This window comes from Camelus dromedarius, chromosome 19 (assembly GCF_036321535.1).
Source record: "Camelus dromedarius isolate mCamDro1 chromosome 19, mCamDro1.pat, whole genome shotgun sequence".
Taxonomy (NCBI): Eukaryota; Metazoa; Chordata; class Mammalia; order Artiodactyla; family Camelidae; genus Camelus; species Camelus dromedarius.
In genome coordinates, this window is record NC_087454.1 from 29,932,870 (window position 1) to 29,954,759 (window position 21,890).

The following is a 21,890-nucleotide window of genomic DNA, read 5'->3' on the forward strand; positions in this document are numbered from 1 at the left end:
GGAAAATTACAGCAGCAGAGTTATACTGTGTGTCAGCACTGTGGTAGGAACTTGCAGAAGTGTTCTGATAGCCTGTCTTCTCAGCAAAACAGGAAGCAAGGTGCCGGCTGAGTGAAGACAAGAGAAGTGCCAGAGGTCTGATGAGAAAGGAGGTTGAAATAGGTACTGAGGTCAGGGGGAGAATGAGAGAAGATGTGGTATATTTATACAATGGAATACTACTCAGCCATAAAAACCGACAACATAATGCCATTTGCAGCAACATGGATGCTCCTGGAGAATGTCATTCTAAGTGAAGTAAGCCAGAAAGAGAAAGAAAAGTACCATATGAGATCGCTCATATGTGGAATCTAAAAAACAAAAACAAACAAACAAACAAAAACAAAGCGTAAATACAGGACAGAAATAGACTCACAGACAGAGAATACAGACTTGTGGTTACCAGGGGGGTGGAGGGTGGGAAGGGATAGACTGGGATTTCAAAATTGTAGAATAGATAAACAAGATTACACTGTATAGCACAGGGAAATATACACAAAATGTTATGATAACTCACAGAGAAAAAAATGTGACAATGAGTGTGTATACGTCCATGTATGACTGAAAAATTGTGAACACTGGAATTTGACACAACATTGTAAAATGATTATAAATCAATAAAAAATGTTTAAAAAAATAAAAAAATAAAAAAGTGCAATTAAAGAATATTTACAAAATAATGTTTAAATAGAAGTATTACATATTTTTAGAACATGCGGTCTACAGCAAAAGCTATTCTAAAAAGAAACTTTACAACTTTAATACTTCCATTGTTATACAAAATACTGCTAGAAAGTAAACAATAAACACATCTGATTTTTCAAACAAGTCTTTCTTCAATTATATCCTTAGGAAAATAACTAGAAAGGCAATTTTTGGATCAAAGGGCACATAGGTTTTTTTTTTTTTAATGTGTCTAATAGATCTTGCCACACTTCTCTCCAGAAAGCTATACCAACTTAGTTTCCCACTAATACATGAGACAGCCTGTTTCTCCACACTTGAGTAAACACTGAATAATCCTTGGTACAATTTAAACAAAATAAATACGTTTTCTAGCTTAAATAAAATGTGATTTTTTTCCTGCTAGCTTTGGTTTGGTTTCTGGAAAGGAAGGGGGCAGATTGAGAGATAAGATTCAATATTATTAAAATGTATTAAAATGAGTTATAAATTTTCTTGCCTCAGAGAATCCACAATTCTTTGGACCCCGAATATAACCAGCTGGCCTACAGTCATCAGAGATGAAAGTACCCAAGTCCCACACAAGTGGGTGGAGTGACTTAGAATAATACCAAGAGGCACCAGTAGAAGAATTTTTTTAGAAGAGCTTATCAGTTGGAGATGACTGCTTTCCTAAAGAAATAATATTCAGGCCACCAAGACACCTTGCCACTCTTTGGTTATAATACATTAAAAATTAAATCTTCATGCTGAGTTTCTCTGATTCATAGGAAAACTTTAAGCAATATTTAATTATACAAATAATGTACTACATTTTCTCCTTCAACACCATACGATCGATTATCAATAAGAACTGCTTAAGATTGTGTGTGTGTGCACGTGTGTGTGTGTGCGCGTACAGGCATGTGTGGTGGGGCAGTATGAGAAAAGAGAGAGAGGAGGAATGGTGGGAGATGAAGATGAAAAGCTGGTTGGGGCCAGATCATAAAAGACATATTAGTAACATGCTAAGGAATTAACACTCTTCTGTAGAAAATGGAGAGTCATGAAAAGTGGAAGCCTGGTAGGATCTGATCTGCCTTTTGGACCCATTGCTTTAAAAAGAGAGTTCCCGACAGTCATCCAGATGCAACAGATGACACAGATCACTAAGTACTCACAGCCTACTGCAGAATTCCTATTTCTAAATGAGGAATAGAGTGATCTAGGAATTAAGTCTAATTGCACTGAACAGCTTGATTTGCATGATTTACCATCAAGTGGTGGCAACAAAAAGAACTGAACTAAAAGGCAGCTCCTTAGCACGGATGCAAATAAAGGAATAAAGGGAAATTATCTATACCAAACAAGCAATGATCTGTTAATTCTTCTAAATCAACGATGGCATTAAAAAGACAAAACTCTTTCCACAGCACACATTTAACTTCATATTTAGAAGGACTAACTTGCTGAGATTAAACTAATAAAGATAAATAAAAGCCAGACTGTGTAACAACAATCTGCCCACCTACTGTGGAGAATGTGGGTGAAGGAGAAAGAATAGGGAAACATAATACAAAATATTCAGGGCAAAAATATTTTGGTTATTACAACAACCACATTTTGAGAACTATAAACATTAAATGTAAAATAGTGGTAAATCCTGTGGTGTTCCTAAATCTGATGATATTTTAAAACTCTTCTCTGCCAAGGTGTTTTATAAACAAGCTGGTGGACTGATCTCTAAGAAAACCCTTGAGATGTATCTTTTAAAAGAGAAGGATTTCATTTTCAAAAGAACAAACTGAAATTCTCTGAGAAAGAAAATATTGATTGATTCTATAAAAAACTTAACTGGGCAGTATAATCAGATGTCTTAGTCAAATAGCCATTTCCACAAGACTAAACAGAGCAGCCCAGGAAGGCCCGCACACGGGCATCAGCACCGGGAGACGCGCATGCTCTGTTTGCAGTGCTGGTGTGTATCTTCACCAGAGAAACGACCCTCTGCCTTACTGGAGCTGCAACTCCTTGGTGGAGAGGTGGAAGTGAATGGTAATCACTGTCCCGATACTCAGCTACCAAGGCCTGATTTAAAATGTTCTGTCCCCGTAACAGAAGATACTTGTGGACATCAGATCCTAAATCCTGCCTGGATAAAGGGAAGCAGAACTACACTGAGCATTGCTTCAACGCCGTCACCATGTATGTAGCTCGTCAACAGACTGGGAAAAGGGCAGGCAGAAGAATCTTCTAAATTTCACCCAGCCAGTAAATAGTAAAAAAATTCTACACGGGTCTGAGGGTGGAAGACAAAATGGGACTGGGACTCTATTTTTCATCATAAAGATGGTAGTTATTTGATTAATCTTGCTCTAAAATTTTTCTACAGTAAATCAGAACCCAAGAGATTAAACATCCTGTATGTTAGAGGGTGATTAAAGCAACAACAGCAAAACCAAACCGCTGCTGGTTTCATACCTGGTGAGCGAGGGGCTCTAATCAGAGCAAAGTCTGACTCTCCCCACAGTTCACACGGGTAAGAAAAGCCTAAGACAATCCCTCAAGAACCACCTGTTAAATCTGATGTGTTAAAGATACAGAACAGTGAGGACCTGAGCAAGACTTACGGGATGTTCTATTTTTATAAGATCTGTAACTTACTCTTCATGCTTTCTCCAGACGTTTTATGGCAACGAAGGTACAGATCTTACCATTACATAATCAGAAGGTGTAGATAAAGAGTAGTTTGATCGAGCTGGAAGTCAGTTTCAGAGCTACACATTACACCTACCTTTGGGCTCTCACGTCACACAATACTCCCTGTTCTGCAGTTTCTAGGCCAGAAAAATACATGCTAAATTACATGAATTCTGCTCTGTGTAGCTAGAATTACCATAGGTTTGGGGGAGTATTTCTACTTAATATTCCCTGAAGAATGATTTCACAGAGTATTTTCAAGTTATCCAAACAAAAGTTACCTTCAAAAGAATAAAAAGACATACACCGATGGGTACTCCTGACACCTCTCTTTTAGAGAAACTCTGACATTTTACACTATTTCATGTTTTTAAATGTATCCTAGTTCTATTATTTTGTTTTATGCCCTCTTCAGCAAACCACACAGAAGCTAATTCTACGGCCCTTTCTGAAGTTAATTATAAAAAATTTCTTAAAGAAGTAACATGCCTTCATGTATAACTGAAAAGTTATGCTCTACACTGGAATTTAACACAACATTGTAAAATGACTATAACTCAATAAAAAACATTAAAAAAAAAACAAGTAACATGCCTTACCTCAGAGTAAACTAAATTTCAAATAAAATAGCAAGTGAAATAGTACGTACACGACTCCATCGCACAACCAATAATCCACTAAGAAGGTTCAAAAGCCAAGACCGAATTTAGTAATAATGAGAAGAATAGCAACCATTTATTGAGCCTGCATTCCCCTTACCAGAATGCTCAGTTATCTTGACTTGCCAGTGATGACTAGAGGACTGTGAGGGCAGAAATCAAATTTTGTCTTTTTTATAGTCAAAACCTCAGGACCTAGTACAGTGATTGACTCACAAAAGAATCTCAAGTAAATGCTGAATGAATTTAAGAGTAGAAGGATGGATGGATGATTTGCTTGAATCCAGAGAAAATGCTTTCCACTCATTCTGCCATGCTTGTCTCTCAGGGCAAACCTCCTGGAGATCTGAGGAAAGTCAAGGTTATGAAGAGCCACTCCGTCAATTCTTACATATAACGTAGAGTTCCTTTACATTTAAGGACCTTTGGCACTGCCTTTCCAGCAACCATTCCTTCTTCCTAAAGCTCCAGGGATCCACACTTTTAGAAGCTGATCGCACCCTCCTTTAGGCATGGAACACATGGCTTAGGCTGAGCCAATCAGAGGTGTCATCCTAGCAGCTACTGTTGATAGTGGGGGTTTCAGAAGATCTTGCGACCTAAGTATTTGCAGAGGAAACCCTGTGACAAAGGCTTTCTGTAAAGACCTGGAACTTCTATAGCATTAGTGCTCCTATGAGGTTATCAGTCTAAAGATTAGGTGAACAAAAACAGAAAGGGGTAAGAAACAGTGGGAAATGGAGCTACAAATCCAGTAACCTCCTGTGAGCCTCAGTATCAAACCTTGCTTAAAGCCGAGTCCACCTCTGGTTGTTCACCTGAGCTGGTGCATTTCCCTAACTGGTTCATTCCATTTGAAAGGGTTTTCTGTTCATTGCAATTAAAAAGCATCATGTGGAAATGTTAACTATTTTAAACTTCTTATGTCATTACTGCAGCTCTAAATAGAGTCCCTATGACACTGAGCAAGGTTATATTCTCTGACTCAGTTGTATAATCATTTAATTTACCTCAAAAAGCATATCCTGTAGCCCCACATGAAACTAAATGCTTTCAATGGGGGGGGGGGAGAGTAAGATGAAAAGAGAATGTATAGAATAAAGGAAATCAATTGAGGATTAAGAGAAGCATAATATAAATGATAAATACAGTTGACACTTGAACAACGCAGGAGTTAGGGGCCCCAAAACTCTGCACAGTTGCAAATCCAGGTATAACCTGGAGCTGACTCTCGGCCCTCCATAAAAGCAGCCCCTTCACACCCCAGGGTCCACACTGCAGGAATCAACCAGCTGTGGATGAAGTGGTGCGGTAGTACTTACCATCGAAAAGATCCTTGTATAAGTGGATCTGTGCAGTTCAAACCAGTATTGTTCAAGAGTCAACTGTATATATTTACATACAAAAAGCCTCTGAGAAGTCCCAAAATAAACCTCTTAAGTTTCTTAATCTAGGATTTCACAGATTTATCTGAGAGTAGACCACTCCTCTCCACCCCACTCCCCGCAGTGCACCTGTCACCATCTTGAGGAGGAGTATTTCTTGAAAAGCTAGTTTGGGAAACAAAAGCCTGGAAAGTCCTTCCTCAACCCCTAACTGATACTTACTTGTGTTGATTTCTATTTATTAAAAATGGCTTTATTTTTATACCTAATTCTTTCATTCATCTGGAATTTATTTCGATGCAAGGACAAGGTTAGGAGTTATCTTTACCATTTTCTTTCCAAATCTTTCACGGATCTCTAATGCTACCTTTATTGTGACTAAATTCTCTCTACTGAATTCTGTCATTTATTCTCTTCACTGGTATGTTTGTTGGACTTTACACCAGTACTACATTACCTTGATGATAGTAGTTTTATGGAGTGTTATATCTGGTAGCACAAATCGAACTCTGCCCTCTACGCTAACCAAAATTTCTTCACTATCCTTATCTTTCTATAATTTTCAATACATTCTGATATTTTATGGTTTAAAAAAATTCTGCTGAGATTTCTGTTAAAATTACATTAAACTACTAAATTAATATGGGCACAGCTGAGGCATTTACAATACCTAGTCTTTGTATACGGGAACACAGTGTTCCTTCATATATACTCTCCTATCTCCGTACATTATTAAATCTCACTTCCATATTTCTCTTGTATTTCTTGTTAACATGAAGTTTATCTCCAAATAAGTTTTTTCTTGTATTATTTTGGATAAGACTGTCTTCTCATTTTTGTTCACTGTTAGTGAAACATGAGGGAAACTGCTGATTTTGTAAGTACCTATATAATTTAATAAAGATTTAAACTGATTGTAATAGTTTTTAGATTTTCAAGAATTAGCTAATAAAAGTTGTATTTTCTCTACATAATGATAATTTCTGTCTCATCCCAGTAGCTAAGCCTTTTACTGCACTGGCTAGAACTCCCTGAACTCTGGCAAATAAAAGTGGTAACCGTAGGCATCCTAGAATTTAATGGGACTCTCAATATTTTTAGAACTGTGATGATGTTTGTTCACTTGAATGAGTTATTCTGTATCATGATACGGCAGTATTTTTCTATTTCTAGTTTATTGAGAATTTCTAAGGAGAACAGGAAGTGAATTTTGTCAAATGTCTTCGTATCATCTGCTACGACAATCATATGGGTATTCTCCTATGACCCAGCTATCTGCTGTGCAACAGTAATATATTTTCTAACACTGAAGCATATTTGAACTCATGAAAAAATATCCTATTTGGTTATGGTACATCCCTTATTATTTATACTGTCAAATGAGAATTACCAATATTTTAAGATTCCTGTATCCATATTCATAAGTGAGATTATATTATGATACTTCTGTAAAATATGATGAGTCTTCCTTTTTTCTGTGCTCTGAGATAGTTTATACAGCATGAGAATTAACTGTTTGGTAAGTGTTTAAAAAGGCTCCCCCATAAACTGCTTTAAATTCATAGACTTTGATGACATAATTCTTTAAAAACATTTAGCATTTTTTTCAAGGTTATTGATCCCTGCAGGTTCTCTACTTTCATTTGAATAAAACTAATCATTACATTTTCTTTGGAAAAAACCTATTCTGTCAAGATTTACAAATAGATTAGTACAGAATTATGAGAATTAATTTAAATACATTAGTATAGTTACGAGAACTAATTTCTCCAGCCTATCCTTACTCAGTGCTAATTTCTAGCAGCTATTTTTTATTTTGTTTTTTATTTAGACTTGTCATAGATTCATTCTGCCACTTCATTTTTATTTTTGTAAAGAATTTCTTAAATTGGTAAATTCAATTACTATGTGTTTTCCAACTTTATGCTTTTATTTTTATATTTTCATTTTTCCTGTTTTCTATTTATTTTTATGTAAAATTTCTAATTTTAGTTGAATGCTGTATTTTCATTTTTCCTAATTTAATAATGAAAGGCTTAAGAGCAAAAAACTGCCCCTTTTTAAAATAAAATTTGTCCAGTCTTAGTAAATTTTATATGGACTATTCTCATCACTGTTATTATCTAAATAGCTCGTGGGAGAGTAATTTTTAATTTATTTGTTGTTGATCCATTAGTTGGTTCTATGGTGTTTTTTTTTTTTCCTTTTTAAGTTTTCAATCAGTTAGAGCTTTGTTTACTCTGTGACTGCTTTCAGGTTATTATTATTATGATGTTTGCTCTGGTAAGGTAATATGCTCTATAAATTTGTTCACTTTTGGAATCTGTCGACTGTGTGTGTGTGTGTTTATGAGAGAGGAGAGAGAAAGACTCCCTAGGGCAGCTGAGTAGTGGTGTTTTGTAATGATTTTCAATAAAAAAGTGAAACTCCTTTTTTATATTGATGATGTACAGATCCATGATGTAAAACCGAAGGAGTTCTTCTGGTTGAAGGTATGGGGGAAGAAGGGGCCTAGAGCCCCATTAAGCCTCCTCTCACTTTCCCTAAAGAGCACCATGGAATCCTTAGAGTTACCTGGCTGAGATTTTTAAAACTGCTGCTCATTTACAAAATGTTTTGCGTGCATTTATTAGATAAACTTAAATTTTTATTATTAAAATTGTTTTCCCCAAGTTAATCTGTTAAATACTGAGAATGGTGTGTTCAAGCCTCCACAACACATGCATTTCTCTGCCCTCTCCCTGAACTACTTGAAGCGTTTGCTTGGTATGTTTCAATTCTCTGGAATTTGATGATTAACATTTTGTATTTAGTATCTTCACTACCTGCAGCATCTTTTAGTAACATAAAAATTACTGACTTTGTGTCACTTTAAAGCTTCTTCTTTTGAATTCTCTTTTCTCTGAACTAACACTGTTATCACTAGCATTTGGGTTTGTCTAATATACCTCTGATTGTTCTTTTACATAAAAAACTAGTAACATTTTATTTCTGTTTGTATAGACACACAATACACACATATGTGGGCACAGTGTATGTATGCATATAAAGGTAGACGTGTATTTGCATATATCGTGAATGTATGTGTACATAAGCTGTATTTTTCTAGTATATAAACTGCATTTCTTAATCCCGTAAGGATCTATATTTTAAACTTTTTTCTGGGTTTTAATCTTTAACGTAACCTTTTCAGTTTTTTTGGTATTTGTAAACATTTATCTTCCTAGGTTTAGCCTTTTTTATTTTATGATACATCTTATCTAAGACACTATTTTTGAACTCTTAGTCTTAAAGGCATGTTATTTTACTTTCCTTCATAATTAAAACAATCATGATAGGTAGAAAAGGGGAAGAGAAGAAAGAACACACTTCATAAACAGGAGACAAAGAACTTGTACATCCATCCACCTCTCTGGCCTCTTCACCGAGTTCTCCAGTCTACTTAGCTCCCAGAACTATAACACCAGGACTGGAGTCCCTCAGGGATCACACCCTCATCACACCTGGGGCATAACTGACTTCTGCAATCATTCAGCCTTTATTAGAAACTGTGTTTAAAAATCTATGACCAGTCACTTCAGGTTAAATTCATATGACCACCTGGGATCTTATTCAACTTTAAGTCAATTAAACAATTTTTAAGCTGCCTTAAATTTTATGTATTCTGTTCTCCCTTCTCTCCAGATTCCAGGATTGGGCCTCTGACTTAAAAACACAAGATAAACAGTCACTGGGGATTCTCAGCACCCTAAGCTGTTTAAAGGCCGCTCTCTGGGGACCCCTCATCTTCGCTCTCCTGTTTACTTTTACCAGTTTGAGGATGAGTCAGAAGGTAGAGAGCTCACCCAACTTTTTCAGCGTTCCTTATCTACCTCCCCTTCACAAGACCTCATGGTTTATCAGACCAGATATTTACATGATTAGTGACAAGCTTGGGCTCCTCAAGTTCCTTCACACTGGAGCAGCAGCGTCTTAAGGCAGGGCTCTCCTGTGAGTGACCACAGGTTCTCTATTAAGAAAACCCAAAGCTATTTGTAGCATTTAGTGACCCCTTCCTTGGCCTTTGGTTGACACAGTCACATTTAGTTGATTAGATCTCAAAAAGTTAATGTAAGAAACAGGATCAACAGTCAAACACACCTGGTCATTCCGGGGTGGCTTTGCTAAGGGGATTAGGGGTGGCTGGAGGGGAGTTGTATTTATATGTATTATTATGTTTACCATTTCCCCGCTTCTCTCTCCCACTCCCTCAAATACACTAAAGCCAGTCTCAATGTTATCTAATCTTTATCTGATAATTTAGAAGTATCTTCAGAGAGCATGGATCATAGATCTCTACTATATCTACACCCATGTGTTAAAAATTTGGTAAAGAAAATAAATGGGGCGAATTATTAGTTAACATATCGTGATGATGGACTAGTGAGTGGAAATGGATACAAAATTTCAGACATTTTTAATTTTTCAAATCATATAATACTTAATGGTAATGAAGTAAATTATGAGTAAAACACAAAGAGATTATCAGCTGAAGACAACAGGAAAGAACTCGGTTTTTCATATGCTTGCTCAATGTTTTGAGAAAAAGCTAGGGTCTCGAGTGAGTTTTTATGTCTGATTTTTTTTCTTTTCTAACTTAGATTTAAGTGAAAAAAGAAAAAAGAAAAAAAAACAGCAATAAGCTTTGTTGGTAGGTCTACACCATTTTCATACATTCTAAGGGAGAAGGTAGGAAACAAAGTTTCTGCAACTGTAAGTGATGCTTAGAGGAAAATTAAATCACTGAGTGATGCCAGGGCTGATTATTCTCCTGCACTTTAAAAGCAAGGGATTGCAGTCTGTGAGTCCAAAGTGGTTTCATATGAACTGCCACAGTTGTGGTTTACGCTTGAAACTATAACCTGTCAAATTAGAAGCAGGCAAGGACTATGCTCTTAACGGCTCCACTTTCTACTGTCTACAGTTATGTCTACAAGTTCAGCATTTTTGTTTATTTAAACTCTGTTATTTGGATGAGCAGAATCTCAAAAGTACTCTTTGTTATTTTGGTTAGGATATAAAGCTTAGAGGAACTGCAAATCTAATTTTTATTGTATAGATGAAGCTGACTTCCATTGTAACTATTTTTATCAACTATCGGTATTTTATTAGCCTGGTTACCACGATGAAATATATAATGGAACTACAGTGAAGAGAAATAGAAACCGCATGAGTCCCCAAGCCTTTTCTGCCCTGCATTTCCAAATGCTTTATTCACTTGAACTTGTACCTTCCTGACTCATCACTTTTCCAGGCCTGCAGTAGCCTGCTATTATGAGCTTAGTGGTACAACATGCTCCATTTCTTTTCTTCTCCATGACTGTGGAATGCCCTTCCGGGCAACAGGCTTGGTTGCCAGAGATTTTCCCAGCAAAACTGAAAAGCTGCTTGTTTAACTTTCCTAATATTTCATGTAGAGCCCTTCCTTAATAAATTTTCTTAATGCCCATTTGTATAATATAAAAATGTTTTAAAAATAAAGTGTAAACAATATTTGCTCTCTGTATAATGTATCATAAGTGAAACCATGCCACTAAACAATCACATCCTGTTAAGGCCATAATAACATCAGAAATATATGTTTATCATCTACTTTGGACAACTTTGTATGTTTTTGGCCCAAGGCGAAGTGGAACTAAAACCATTTGCCGTTGCCCCAAACCAAGATAACCACACATTTCTAAGGTAATTGATACCTAAGAAGAACATTGCCTTTAGATCACAGTTCATGATCCAAGCATACTAATTCTTTAAAGAAGGTTGTTAAGGTTTATAAAGCATGTATGTCTATTGGACTTCCTCCAAAATTTAACACTGAAATAATTATATTTTTAGCATGCATAGAGACTATGATAAAGTAGGCACTTAGCATGATCTTTCAGAGTTCTGGCATTACCTCTCTTGCCTAATTTAAGAGAAAAAATGGAGATTTCTTATTTTACATGTAAAAGTGTTATAATAAGAACAATAAGAGTAATGCCTGTATTTCGGAAGGCACTCAAGTGAAATCAATCATTACTTTTATTTTTCCAGAAGTATTTAAGGAAACAATTTTATAAACAGCTAGCTAAGGTAAATAGAAGGCATACAATTTTCATACTCATTGTTGAAACATACCAGGGAATCCAAACACATATCCCTAACTTTGTTTTACAGTGACGTAAAGCACGTAATTGCCCTGGATACTAACGTAGCTAGAGAGCCCAACCGTAGCCACTACGGCCTGAAAAATAGCTCTTCACACTGTATGTCGACACAAAAGCAGTAAGAATCACCTTGGCCCACAAAGATAACTGGATGATTTGGAATAAAAACTAAGTAAATACTTAACTACAAGCTAGCTTTTATGGGGTAAAATATTATCAGTAAAAGTAAGATCCTGAAGGAAGCTTAGGGAAATCTACTCCTAGTCAAAGGAGGAAACAAAGAAACAGAAAACTGAAGGTGTTCCCCAAGGTAAACTATGAAGGCAGAGCTGACACCCTTTCCATGGCTCCTCCACTGCACAATGCTGCCTTCAGACATGAAACCACTGATCTGGACATTACAGACAATGTTTAGAGAACATAAGAAAAGAATCAAATGGTACAGGGATTGCAATGGTTATTCTATTACTGTCTAAAGGGAAAAACGTACTGTACCTCCATTCTTTCTTGTTTGACTTCATCAATTTCATCATCTTCAAACATTGCCAAGAGTTCTCCTGTTTGGTCAATAGAGTTGAGAAAGTCTTGAGCGATTTTTTGTCTTTTGTTCGCATTATTGCTGCCACTCAATTTGTCTTCATAAAGATAAGGGAAGGAAGAAAGAAATCTTCTTAAATAGATTTACATCAGCCCCGATCATTATATGTAGTGCATACTGCATATAAATTCAGAATTGTAATTCTATCAAAACAATCTTCAAAGGGAGAATCCTTGCAACCAAAACAAAAGTTTAAGTCATGCAGAATTAAATCATTTATCTATGTCATGAATAAGACTGAGAGAATAAAAGCAGATGATCAATTACCCCAGTAAGTGTGAATGGATTGATTAAAACTCCTTATAAAAAAGAGAAAGGGCTCTCAGATTTGAAAAAAGAATCCTGCTATCATAAGCCTAATTAAGAAAATAAATAAAAACAAAGGAATAAATAAAAAACATCAGGATTGAGAGATGAAATTAAAAGAAGAAAATATGTATGCTATTGTGCCAATACATCTGAAACCTATGGGATGAAATCTTACTTTTTTTCTCATAAAAGATAAAACTACCATACTTATTTAAAAGCAAAACATAACTCTGAGAAAGTTACTCCAAAAGGTCAGGAAGGAATGTAGTATTACAATAGGTAATTAATATAGTTTAGTACATGAAAGTATCACTGTGAATGAGTAAGAAAGAACTAGATTATTTTTAATGTGATAAATTACATGCTCATAGACCAAATGAAGATAACCCAAACATTTTCAGGGTGAAAGCATCCAATCTTTCACCATTAAGAATGACAACAGGTGTGGCATTTTCAAAGATGGCTGTCTTGGTCAGTCTGGGCTGCTGTAATATACCACAGACAGCTAAAAGACCAAATATTTATTTCTCATAGTTCTGGAGGCTATAAAGTCCAAGATCAGGTTCTGGGGTCCTGATGTGTGATGAGGGCCTGCCTTCTGGTTTGCAGGTGGCTGTCTCCTCATATCTGCACGTGGTGGAGAGCAGAGAGCAAAAGCAAGCTCTCTGTGTCCCTTCTTACAAGGACACTAATCCCATGCATGAAACCTCTGCCCTCATGATCTCATTACTTTCCAAGGACTCAAAATACCATCACACTGGGGATTAGGTTTCAGTATGTGAATTTTAGGGAGATACAAACATTTGGTTCACAGCAATGACCTTCATCAGGTTGAGAAAGTTCCCTTCTCTTGCTAGCGTGCTGAAGAATGTATCAGGCACGTACATACATTGTGCTGAACTCTCACAAGAACACCACATGATAAGCAGCACAATTTCTGACTTACAAATGAGAAAAATGACCCTCAAAGACACGTAGAAAGCACAGAACTGGGATTAATTGGACTTTAGTTCTGTTTTACTCCATGATGCTTTATGATCTCCACAAAAGCAGTCATTTAAATTCATCTGTAGAACTATTTTCCAACAGTTAAATTCAATGAGAACTGCAGGAATATTAAACAGACAATACTGATTAAACATCTGATCAGAATTTTTTCTTTCATGGCATGGCTATTACACTTGCTGATTTATTGGGGGCCAATGAAAGTGACTGGTTCTCTTTCAAAGTCAGCGAACTCTTCAGTTGGTTTTGAGTAGTTTTCTGGAATCCTTAATACAGTAGAGTTTGTTTAGCTACTTTATCTGTGTATCTTCTAGCAAAGGGGTAACATTATGAGTACCAATATAAAACATGAATTATTTCTAAAAACAGAAAACATTTATTTTGATTAATAAGTATTATTTATTAATTAATAAATTCAGCTTGGCACTATTTGATTTTGCAACATTAATATTTTTTCTAAATATCATAAAATGGAGAACTGAGTCGGAAAATCAGCTAAGGAAAATTTTCTTCTCTGTTAGGCTTTTTGTTAGATTTCAAACAGCATGGAAATAATACACTAAAATGAAGTGACTTAACATCATAAAATAAATGATACTTTCTATAATAAATGAACAAAAAGAAGTATGTCAATTTCAAAGATATTTTATAATAGTCCTGGCTCCCTAAATTCACAACAGAAAACTATGCTTGCTAAAATCGATTATGTTTTTAAATCACCACAATTTTCCTAACTTCATGACATTCTGATGTAAATAAAGCAGGTCATTGTATTAAAAGAAAGTAGTGAAATACCAGATTACACTGAAGTCACACAAATAGAAAAATCATGAGATTTAACTACTAATGAAACAAATATTTGGATAATTTCTAAACTACATCATTTAATGGAAATACATATATTCTACTCTGCTGGGAAAAGCTACACTGACGTTGTACAAATGTGGCCCGGGCATACACGTGTCTACTGACTAGCTTAGTGCTCTGCTTCAGTTACCTTCCAGAAGATCATCCTCGTCGATGCCTTTGACAATCTTTGATTTGTAGTCTCGGAAAAACATGTATTTTAGCAGTCTTCTGAGTTTTTTCTATTAAAAATATGAGATAAGTAAATAAAAAAACCTTACACATATATTTACTTTACTGATGAAAGACTATTATAACTAAATTGAATAAACTTGTACCCCAGGACTCTGGGGAAATAGAGGAATTTCTCAGTATAATACTATGAATTCAAAATTTAGTCATCAAATTCAACATAAAAGCTAAAACACAAGTAGTGTTAAAAGCACTTTTCATTTGCAAGTATCCAGATGCTCCAGAATCACAACTGTCTTTGCTTTCTGGGATTTGTTGTTGTTGTTGTTAAATTCTTTCTGAAGATTGTAATATCACAGTTCCACACTAAACTGACAATACTGACTTTATGGAATTTTGCACATTCAACACCAAATTTTATTTTTTGAAATGATTTATAAACATCTAGACAAGGAGTATATAACAACTGTTTTAAAAAGCCCAGCACTCTGTGTTTTCTTGTTTTTTTTTTTTAATTCTCTGAGAATCTTTTATTTAGAAGAGTTGGTTTATGTTTTATATTTCTGGAAAACATTCTGTAATTTGAGAAACATATGTTTCTGAAACTCAAAGCTGATGAGTGATAGGTGAGTCTTAATGATGGCTTTCTCTGGGTTTATTAGAAGACTAAAATACTGCTTAACTTTAAAAGTAACTGATAATACCTTGTAATCTGTTGTACACTTACACGTAGAATGGATTATTAACGGTTCCTGACCTCCAGGTTTGAGTCAGTGACAGCTGAAACATACTGCTATTTACAAAGCTCTTTTACATGCCTCTATCTGGTATTTTCAACAGCCCTGATACAAATAAAACAAATATAATCACCTCCTTTTTATATATAGGGAAACCGAGGTTAAAGATAGACTTACAACTAGAGCTTAGCAGGGCCAGAAGTAGAACATAACCTTTGAACCTGTTTCCTTATTGACCAAGTAAGTGAAGTGCCCACTTTAGAGGACCGTTGTGAGGAACAAACCTGAGAACGAGTGAGTCTGCCTGGGGAATATGTAAAATGGAGCAGGCAGGCAGTGACCGCTGCCCACACACCGACTGGAATTATTAAGAGAAAAAACACACACCTGTAGACTGGTCTCTGCTACCCTTCTGTCTTCTTTGCTCTGATTCCACCCAGTACTTTAGATTTTATTCTGTCTTATATTCCATCTGAGTAAATTACTTTAAATTCCCTTTGGAACATGTCATCATATAAATGAAATTATTACTTTGAGGAGAAAGATGAGAATACGGGCAACTGTCATATTACAGCTATGTTCTTGGTTGCTAAAAAGATTGTGATTAAGAGTCCTCCTGGATAGTAGAAGGATTTTGACAATTAGTGTACGTTCCTGAAGTTTCAGTATGATTTTAAATTGTGATTTCCCCAAAAGGCAGGAAAAAAGTGTCAATATGGACTATTTTTTGTGCTGGCCTGTTTACCTCGCTAATGCCACTGCCCTCCAGCTGCCTTCATAAAGAGGCTTGGCTCAAGGTCCCCACTCGTGCCAACAGCACCTGCAGGCTTCTTCCTCACGGCACCACTGCTGTACAGCGCCCGCTCCTCCTTCATCTTCCAAGTACGGTGAAGTCAGCAAACCCTGCATATTCTCACTCTTCACTCTCTCTCTGAATAAGCCCCTCCTACCCACTGCCGGAGCCATCATACCAGTAACAGTTTGCCTTGATTACAGAACCTGCATGCTGGTTAGTTCCATTCTACACAGAATTGCATGAGTCTCATCCTAGGCAGAAACCTCCACTTCAACAAATGCTACAGCCTCTCCATCTAAGCACACAACCTTAAAATGCTGCGAGTCTCAAAATGGTTCTTCAACTTAATTGTACAGATTTCCTAAACCAGATGATAGCTTCTTGATAGTGAAGCCATTCTCTTTATAGTCCTGAGCTGGTGTAAGAGTTAATGAACTAAAAATTTATAAAATTTAATGGTAGATTGGTCAAGGTGCAGTTTGTAGATCTCTGAATCTCATTGCGTAAAGAAGAGCAAATATTCCATCCAAGTTCAGTCAATCTTCAGTCAATCAAAAGGAAAAGTTTTACAATATAAAGTAATTGAGTATCAGAAAGGATGTTAACAAGGATATCCAGAAGGTCAGATGTCTGCTGATTAAAAAACAGAGCCAAAAATATACAAAAATGGTGGGAGAGAAATGGGTAAGTGGAGTTAAAAGGCCAGGGGAAAACAATGAAGAATGAAAGATGGGACCTTAGGAACTAAGCCCCAGCTTGGTCACTGAGGGCGTATCCACCATAACATACTGTGGTTATTCACTCAGGTTTTCCACATGTAACTTTGAGATGAAAATTTTTTTAAAAACATGTAAAATGTCATAAAATATTTTCAACCAGCTATGCACGGAAGAGAGTTATAACAAAATTAGACATGTCAATATCAGCTTAAATATTTCAATACCAGAGTTCCAAGAGTAAGAAAGGTGGATCTTTATGAAAAAAACCTAGACATTATGGAGCATATTTATGCTATTGGAATATTCATCTTGATCGATTTGCTTTTTTTAAACCAGTGTCAGAGACTAAACTTTGTATTTGAAGTTAAAAACTTACTCTATGAAAGTCTATAATCCTATGTAAAATAAGAAGAAAAATAAATATGCCACTTAGTTATATTCCAGTTACCAGAACAAAGCACCCAATCCAACATTTAGTGAATATTACATAGCAGTGAAAAAGTCTAAATAGATATGTAAAAGTATGTGACAATTAGTTGTCAGCATAGTTTTCCATAAGTACCCTTGTCCATGGTAAAAATAAAAAATCAATTCTTCTGCAGTAAACCATTTTGTTGTGTAAACGACAAAGACTAAAACATCAGCTCAAGTGTTACGATCCCGATGTGAAAGCTATATAAAAGGACACACGGTTTCCTTATCTAGGTGTAATTAAGCACCAAGCATCACATTTTAATACAATGAAATTGTTTTCTATTACCTTATCTTTGCGCATCAGAAACAGAAGATCTTCAGCAGAGATGACCCTGGCTCCCCGAAGCTGAGAAACTTCAGCAGCTTGCTGTAACTAACAACAAAGGAAAATTTTCTCAATAATCTAAATTAAATACACTACAGTTATGATATCTCAAGAGAGAGAAATACACTAAGAGTTAAAAACCTTTGGGAACCATCCAGCAATCATGTTACTGGTTTTAAAAGGAAAATGTCTTACGTTTTAAGGTATAAAAGAAAAAAAATGCAATTAAATTAACTTACAAGCCCACCTGTAACTGATACAATAAACAGCGATCCTTGATTTCTTTCATGCAAAAGAAAAATCATGCACAGCTTCCAGAAATGCATTAATGCACCTGAAAATAATTTTATGAAATTTTATCCTCATATCCATGTGAGCAATGGTTTCACTCAGTATCACTAGTTGAATAAGTATATTATTAATGTGAGCTCCCATGCTGGTATGATTTGAAATAGGCCCATTCAGAACTTTAAAAGATCAACAAAAACAGTAGCTGTTTCTAATATCCAAAGGAAAAAAAATAGTTTTAGTTTTGGCAAGTCTTCAGTGGGCAAAGGATTCAGTCCATAAATCATAATACTGGACTGCATTAATTTCTTTCCACACTAATCACACACACACAAAAAGTTAACTGTATCTGGAATGCACAACACAAAACATACTGCATGAAAAGTTAGATTCCCCCTGAAATGTTCATCTGGGCCCTTGTATCTACAAAGTCGAGAGTTTTCTGGAATTCAGAAGTCCTAGAAACACAATCTTACTTGAAAATGACCTGGAAAATAAAAGAATGTGAAAAATGATAGTTCTATTTTTTGGCACAGGCAAAATCAGTTTCTTATTTTGATTAGCTGGAAGGAACATAAAATACATCCAGCTGAAAAAAATAAAGATGCTGGAGAAAACACTACAAAAATGTGCCTGTAACTTCTTCCAAATTTGATCAAACCATGGTGATTGCACCAAACCAACTCTATCCAATATTATAAAAATATTTACATATAAAAGCTGTTTCTGAATGCATCTTTCTTTGAAAGGAATAAATCTAACACGTATTTCTAAGAACTAATCTTTAAAAAGTGACACACTGTTATCTTAACAATTATAAGAAATCAAATAGTGCATTTGTACTAAAGAAATTCTGAATGTTCAAGCGATTTTGCTAAGTAAGCTTCAAACCTTGTCTAAATACACAGACTACAAAATAGACTATAAACTCCCTATGTGTCAGCCTTACCACTGAATTTCCTGGATACTGGTGGTTGGTATGTAAACATAATTCTACCTAAATATAGAAATTTAAATTTAACTGTGAACCATTTAAAAAGAAATCTTGGGGGAAAGGTTTTTAAAAAGATGATATATCTACCCAGAAAGAAACTAAGTTTTCAGCAGGAAAAATGTGAATGTATTTTTCTAAAAACTGGAAGGATGTCAAGGAAATGTGTGTACATGTGTTTTTTCAAATAAAAACATTTCTATCACAGTATAAAATACATAGAATCAGTGTGGAGAGGAACAGGGGCTCAGTGTCCACTTGTCTGGACACACACAGGACCAGGAGGCAGCACTGTCAAGGAACTGCGTATTTTCTTAAATGAAGGATGGTGGTGATTTGAAAACTGTAAGATACTATACAGATATAAATAATTTTACTCATGCTAAGAGAGAATCAGGATACATATATATCCCTAAACAGCTTTCCCAATTAATCAACTGCTTATCCACACCACATGTAAATAATCTGTATTTATAACACTTTCCAAAACATCAGTTTATAAACACATCCACTAGAACAACAACAACAGAAGAACAAAAAGAAAAAAAAAAAAGAAGAAGAAAAAGAAAATGGAAAATAAAGGCAGAGGGTTAGCCACTGTAAAATAAACTTTTCCAATCCAGTATACAACTACCATAGGGATCCGGAATTTATGTCGTGTTATATTGTCATGATTGGCAGGAAAACTTTACCTTTAGTTTCCATCGATCTTGTTTACTGGTCTCCCTCACCTACCCCAGCACCCTCACTAGCAGGCCCACTGCTAGCACTCTCCACCGTGCTATGCCTTGGACTCCCAGGAAGTGAGTCCTCAGGACTGAAAGCTATCACTGTGTCACCGCACCAAGCTTCCCAAGCCCCGATGTGTCCCCTGCTCCAAAATCACCTCTCCCACACTCTCACCTCCTCTTCTCTACTGAGTGAGGAGAGCAAGTTTATCAGCTAATTATAGTCATCACAATAAAGTGTGTACCACCCATGGGGGCTTCTAGAATTTCTGTCTACAATTACCAGAGAGAGTAAAGAAATTCCTGTTTAACAACACAAGCTTTAAAAAGCAAGCTAGCAGCGTGGCGGTCCAGTCCACAAGAGGCTGGTGCATTCAATGTGGAAACAATGCTGGAACCAGGAAACCGAAATCACAAAATATTCCTAATACCTTCAGTGTTTAAAAAAAAGTTTATTCCATGTTATAAAAAATTCCTCAATTTCATAATCCCTGAAAATGGAAGTGTACTTTATTACTCACTGTAGCAAGTTGAATATTTCTAGCAGTGATTAAAATAACATGAAATGATAGTACATTTTATAATTTTTTCATTACAATGAAAGCAGTATACATTTAATTGCGTTATAAAATATGCAAGAATTGACAGAGCAGAGGAATACTTTAAGACCAATTACCAGTTGAATGAGAATACAAAATTAATTTCTTAACTATATGGACAAAAATATGGTGACAGTACCCTTACACAGGTTTACCTGCAACTTAGTAAAATATTTTGCTAAACGACCTGATGCTACAACAGCAAGTCACCTACAGCATTTTTTCTGATATTATTTCTATTCTTCAAAGTAAATTAAAAACAATGTTATACTTGTAGCAACTGTTTGGAAAAAAAATTTCCCCTAGCATATTAACACTCATCGTATTCGCATTTTAATTATCTTATGATACTTTATCTGCAGGTTGAGCATAAAAGGCACAATTTAAACTTTACACGTCATCCTAAATGCCTCGTCTTTAATCCTACAAATAAATCTCTTCTCAATCTCTCATTGCTATCAATGACACTAACATTCGAACAGTTTTTTTTTTTTTCTCACTCTATTTTATTTTCACCAACTTCTGCTGATTTTGTTGTTTGTTTTAATCTGTGCAGGGTCCTGGATTTGCTCTCCATCTCCACAGTATTCATCTGAATGTAGGCCTTTGGAACTTTTCACTCACTGGTTTCCAAATTTCAATTTCAATGTCTCCAAATGGTGAAGCATCCTAGATTTGATCTTCCTTAAATATAATGTTCACAAATCTTGTTCCAGGATTTATGACAATTCACTGTTACCTGACTTCAATGTGGTCTTTAAAGGCTAACGGACTCATGGATTTTCCCTATCCCTTCATTCTCATTAAATATCTTGTTTTTTCTGTCATATTTTCCTACATCTAAGCTCCAATAATTTCAGTTCTATCTTTATGCCCTTGTGTACTTGTGACAGTTCATTTTATGCATCAACTTAACTAGGCCATGGGGTACCCAGACATTTGGTCAAAAATTATTCTGAGTGTGACTGTGAGGGTATTTCTGGATGATATGAACATTGGAATCCCCAAGCTGAGAAAGCAGACTGCCCCCTGCCCCCAGCTCTTGCTAATGTGAGTGGGCTTCCATCAATAGTTGAATCAGTGAATGGAACAAAAAGGCTGAATAAGAGGGAACATCTTCTACCTGACTGCCTTGACCTGGGACACAGGTATTTTCCAGCCTTTTAACTTAAACCAAAACATCGCCTCGTTCTCAGGCTTTTGAACTCAAACTTGAACTACACTTTGCCTTTCCTGGGTCTCTGGTTTGCCAACTAGAAAACTTGGGATTCTCAGCCTCCAAAGTTATGAAAGCCAACTCCTTATAATAAATCTATCTATCTGTCTATGCACACACACACACACACACACACACACACTCGCTCTCTCACACACATATCTTATTCGTTCTAGCCTTCTGGAGAGCCCTAATATAGTATTATATTCAAATTATGAGGTATTCTTGATTCTTTATGGGATATCTTTACGGGATACAGCACTTTCTTCTTTAAAATACAGACTATAAAATAATTTTCCAAAAACAATAAAAGATCTTTGATTATCTTCATACAATAGTGTTTATTATCTAACTTAGGCACGGAACTTATATGCTCACTTGACAATATCTTCATTGTACCTGTCAACAAGTTTCTTCTTTATCTTCCTTAATCAGT

The 21,890-nt window shown here is 35.7% G+C and overlaps 1 protein-coding gene across 6 annotated transcripts in view; it reads right to left on the bottom strand.

The window, feature by feature from the left end:
• Window positions 1-21,890, bottom strand: part of SUPT3H (SPT3 homolog, SAGA and STAGA complex component) — a 385,861-nt gene that overhangs the window by 108,363 nt on the left and 255,608 nt on the right. For all 6 annotated transcript variants that reach the window (XM_031434604.2, XM_031434603.2, XM_031434607.2 and 3 more), the window contains 3 exons: window positions 17,594-17,680; window positions 14,541-14,631; window positions 12,127-12,266 (listed from right to left, as the gene is read on the bottom strand). In XM_031434604.2, coding sequence (XP_031290464.1) covers window positions 12,127-12,266; window positions 14,541-14,631; window positions 17,594-17,680 — 318 coding nt within the window. The remainder of the gene's footprint in view (window positions 1-12,126; window positions 12,267-14,540; window positions 14,632-17,593; window positions 17,681-21,890) is intronic.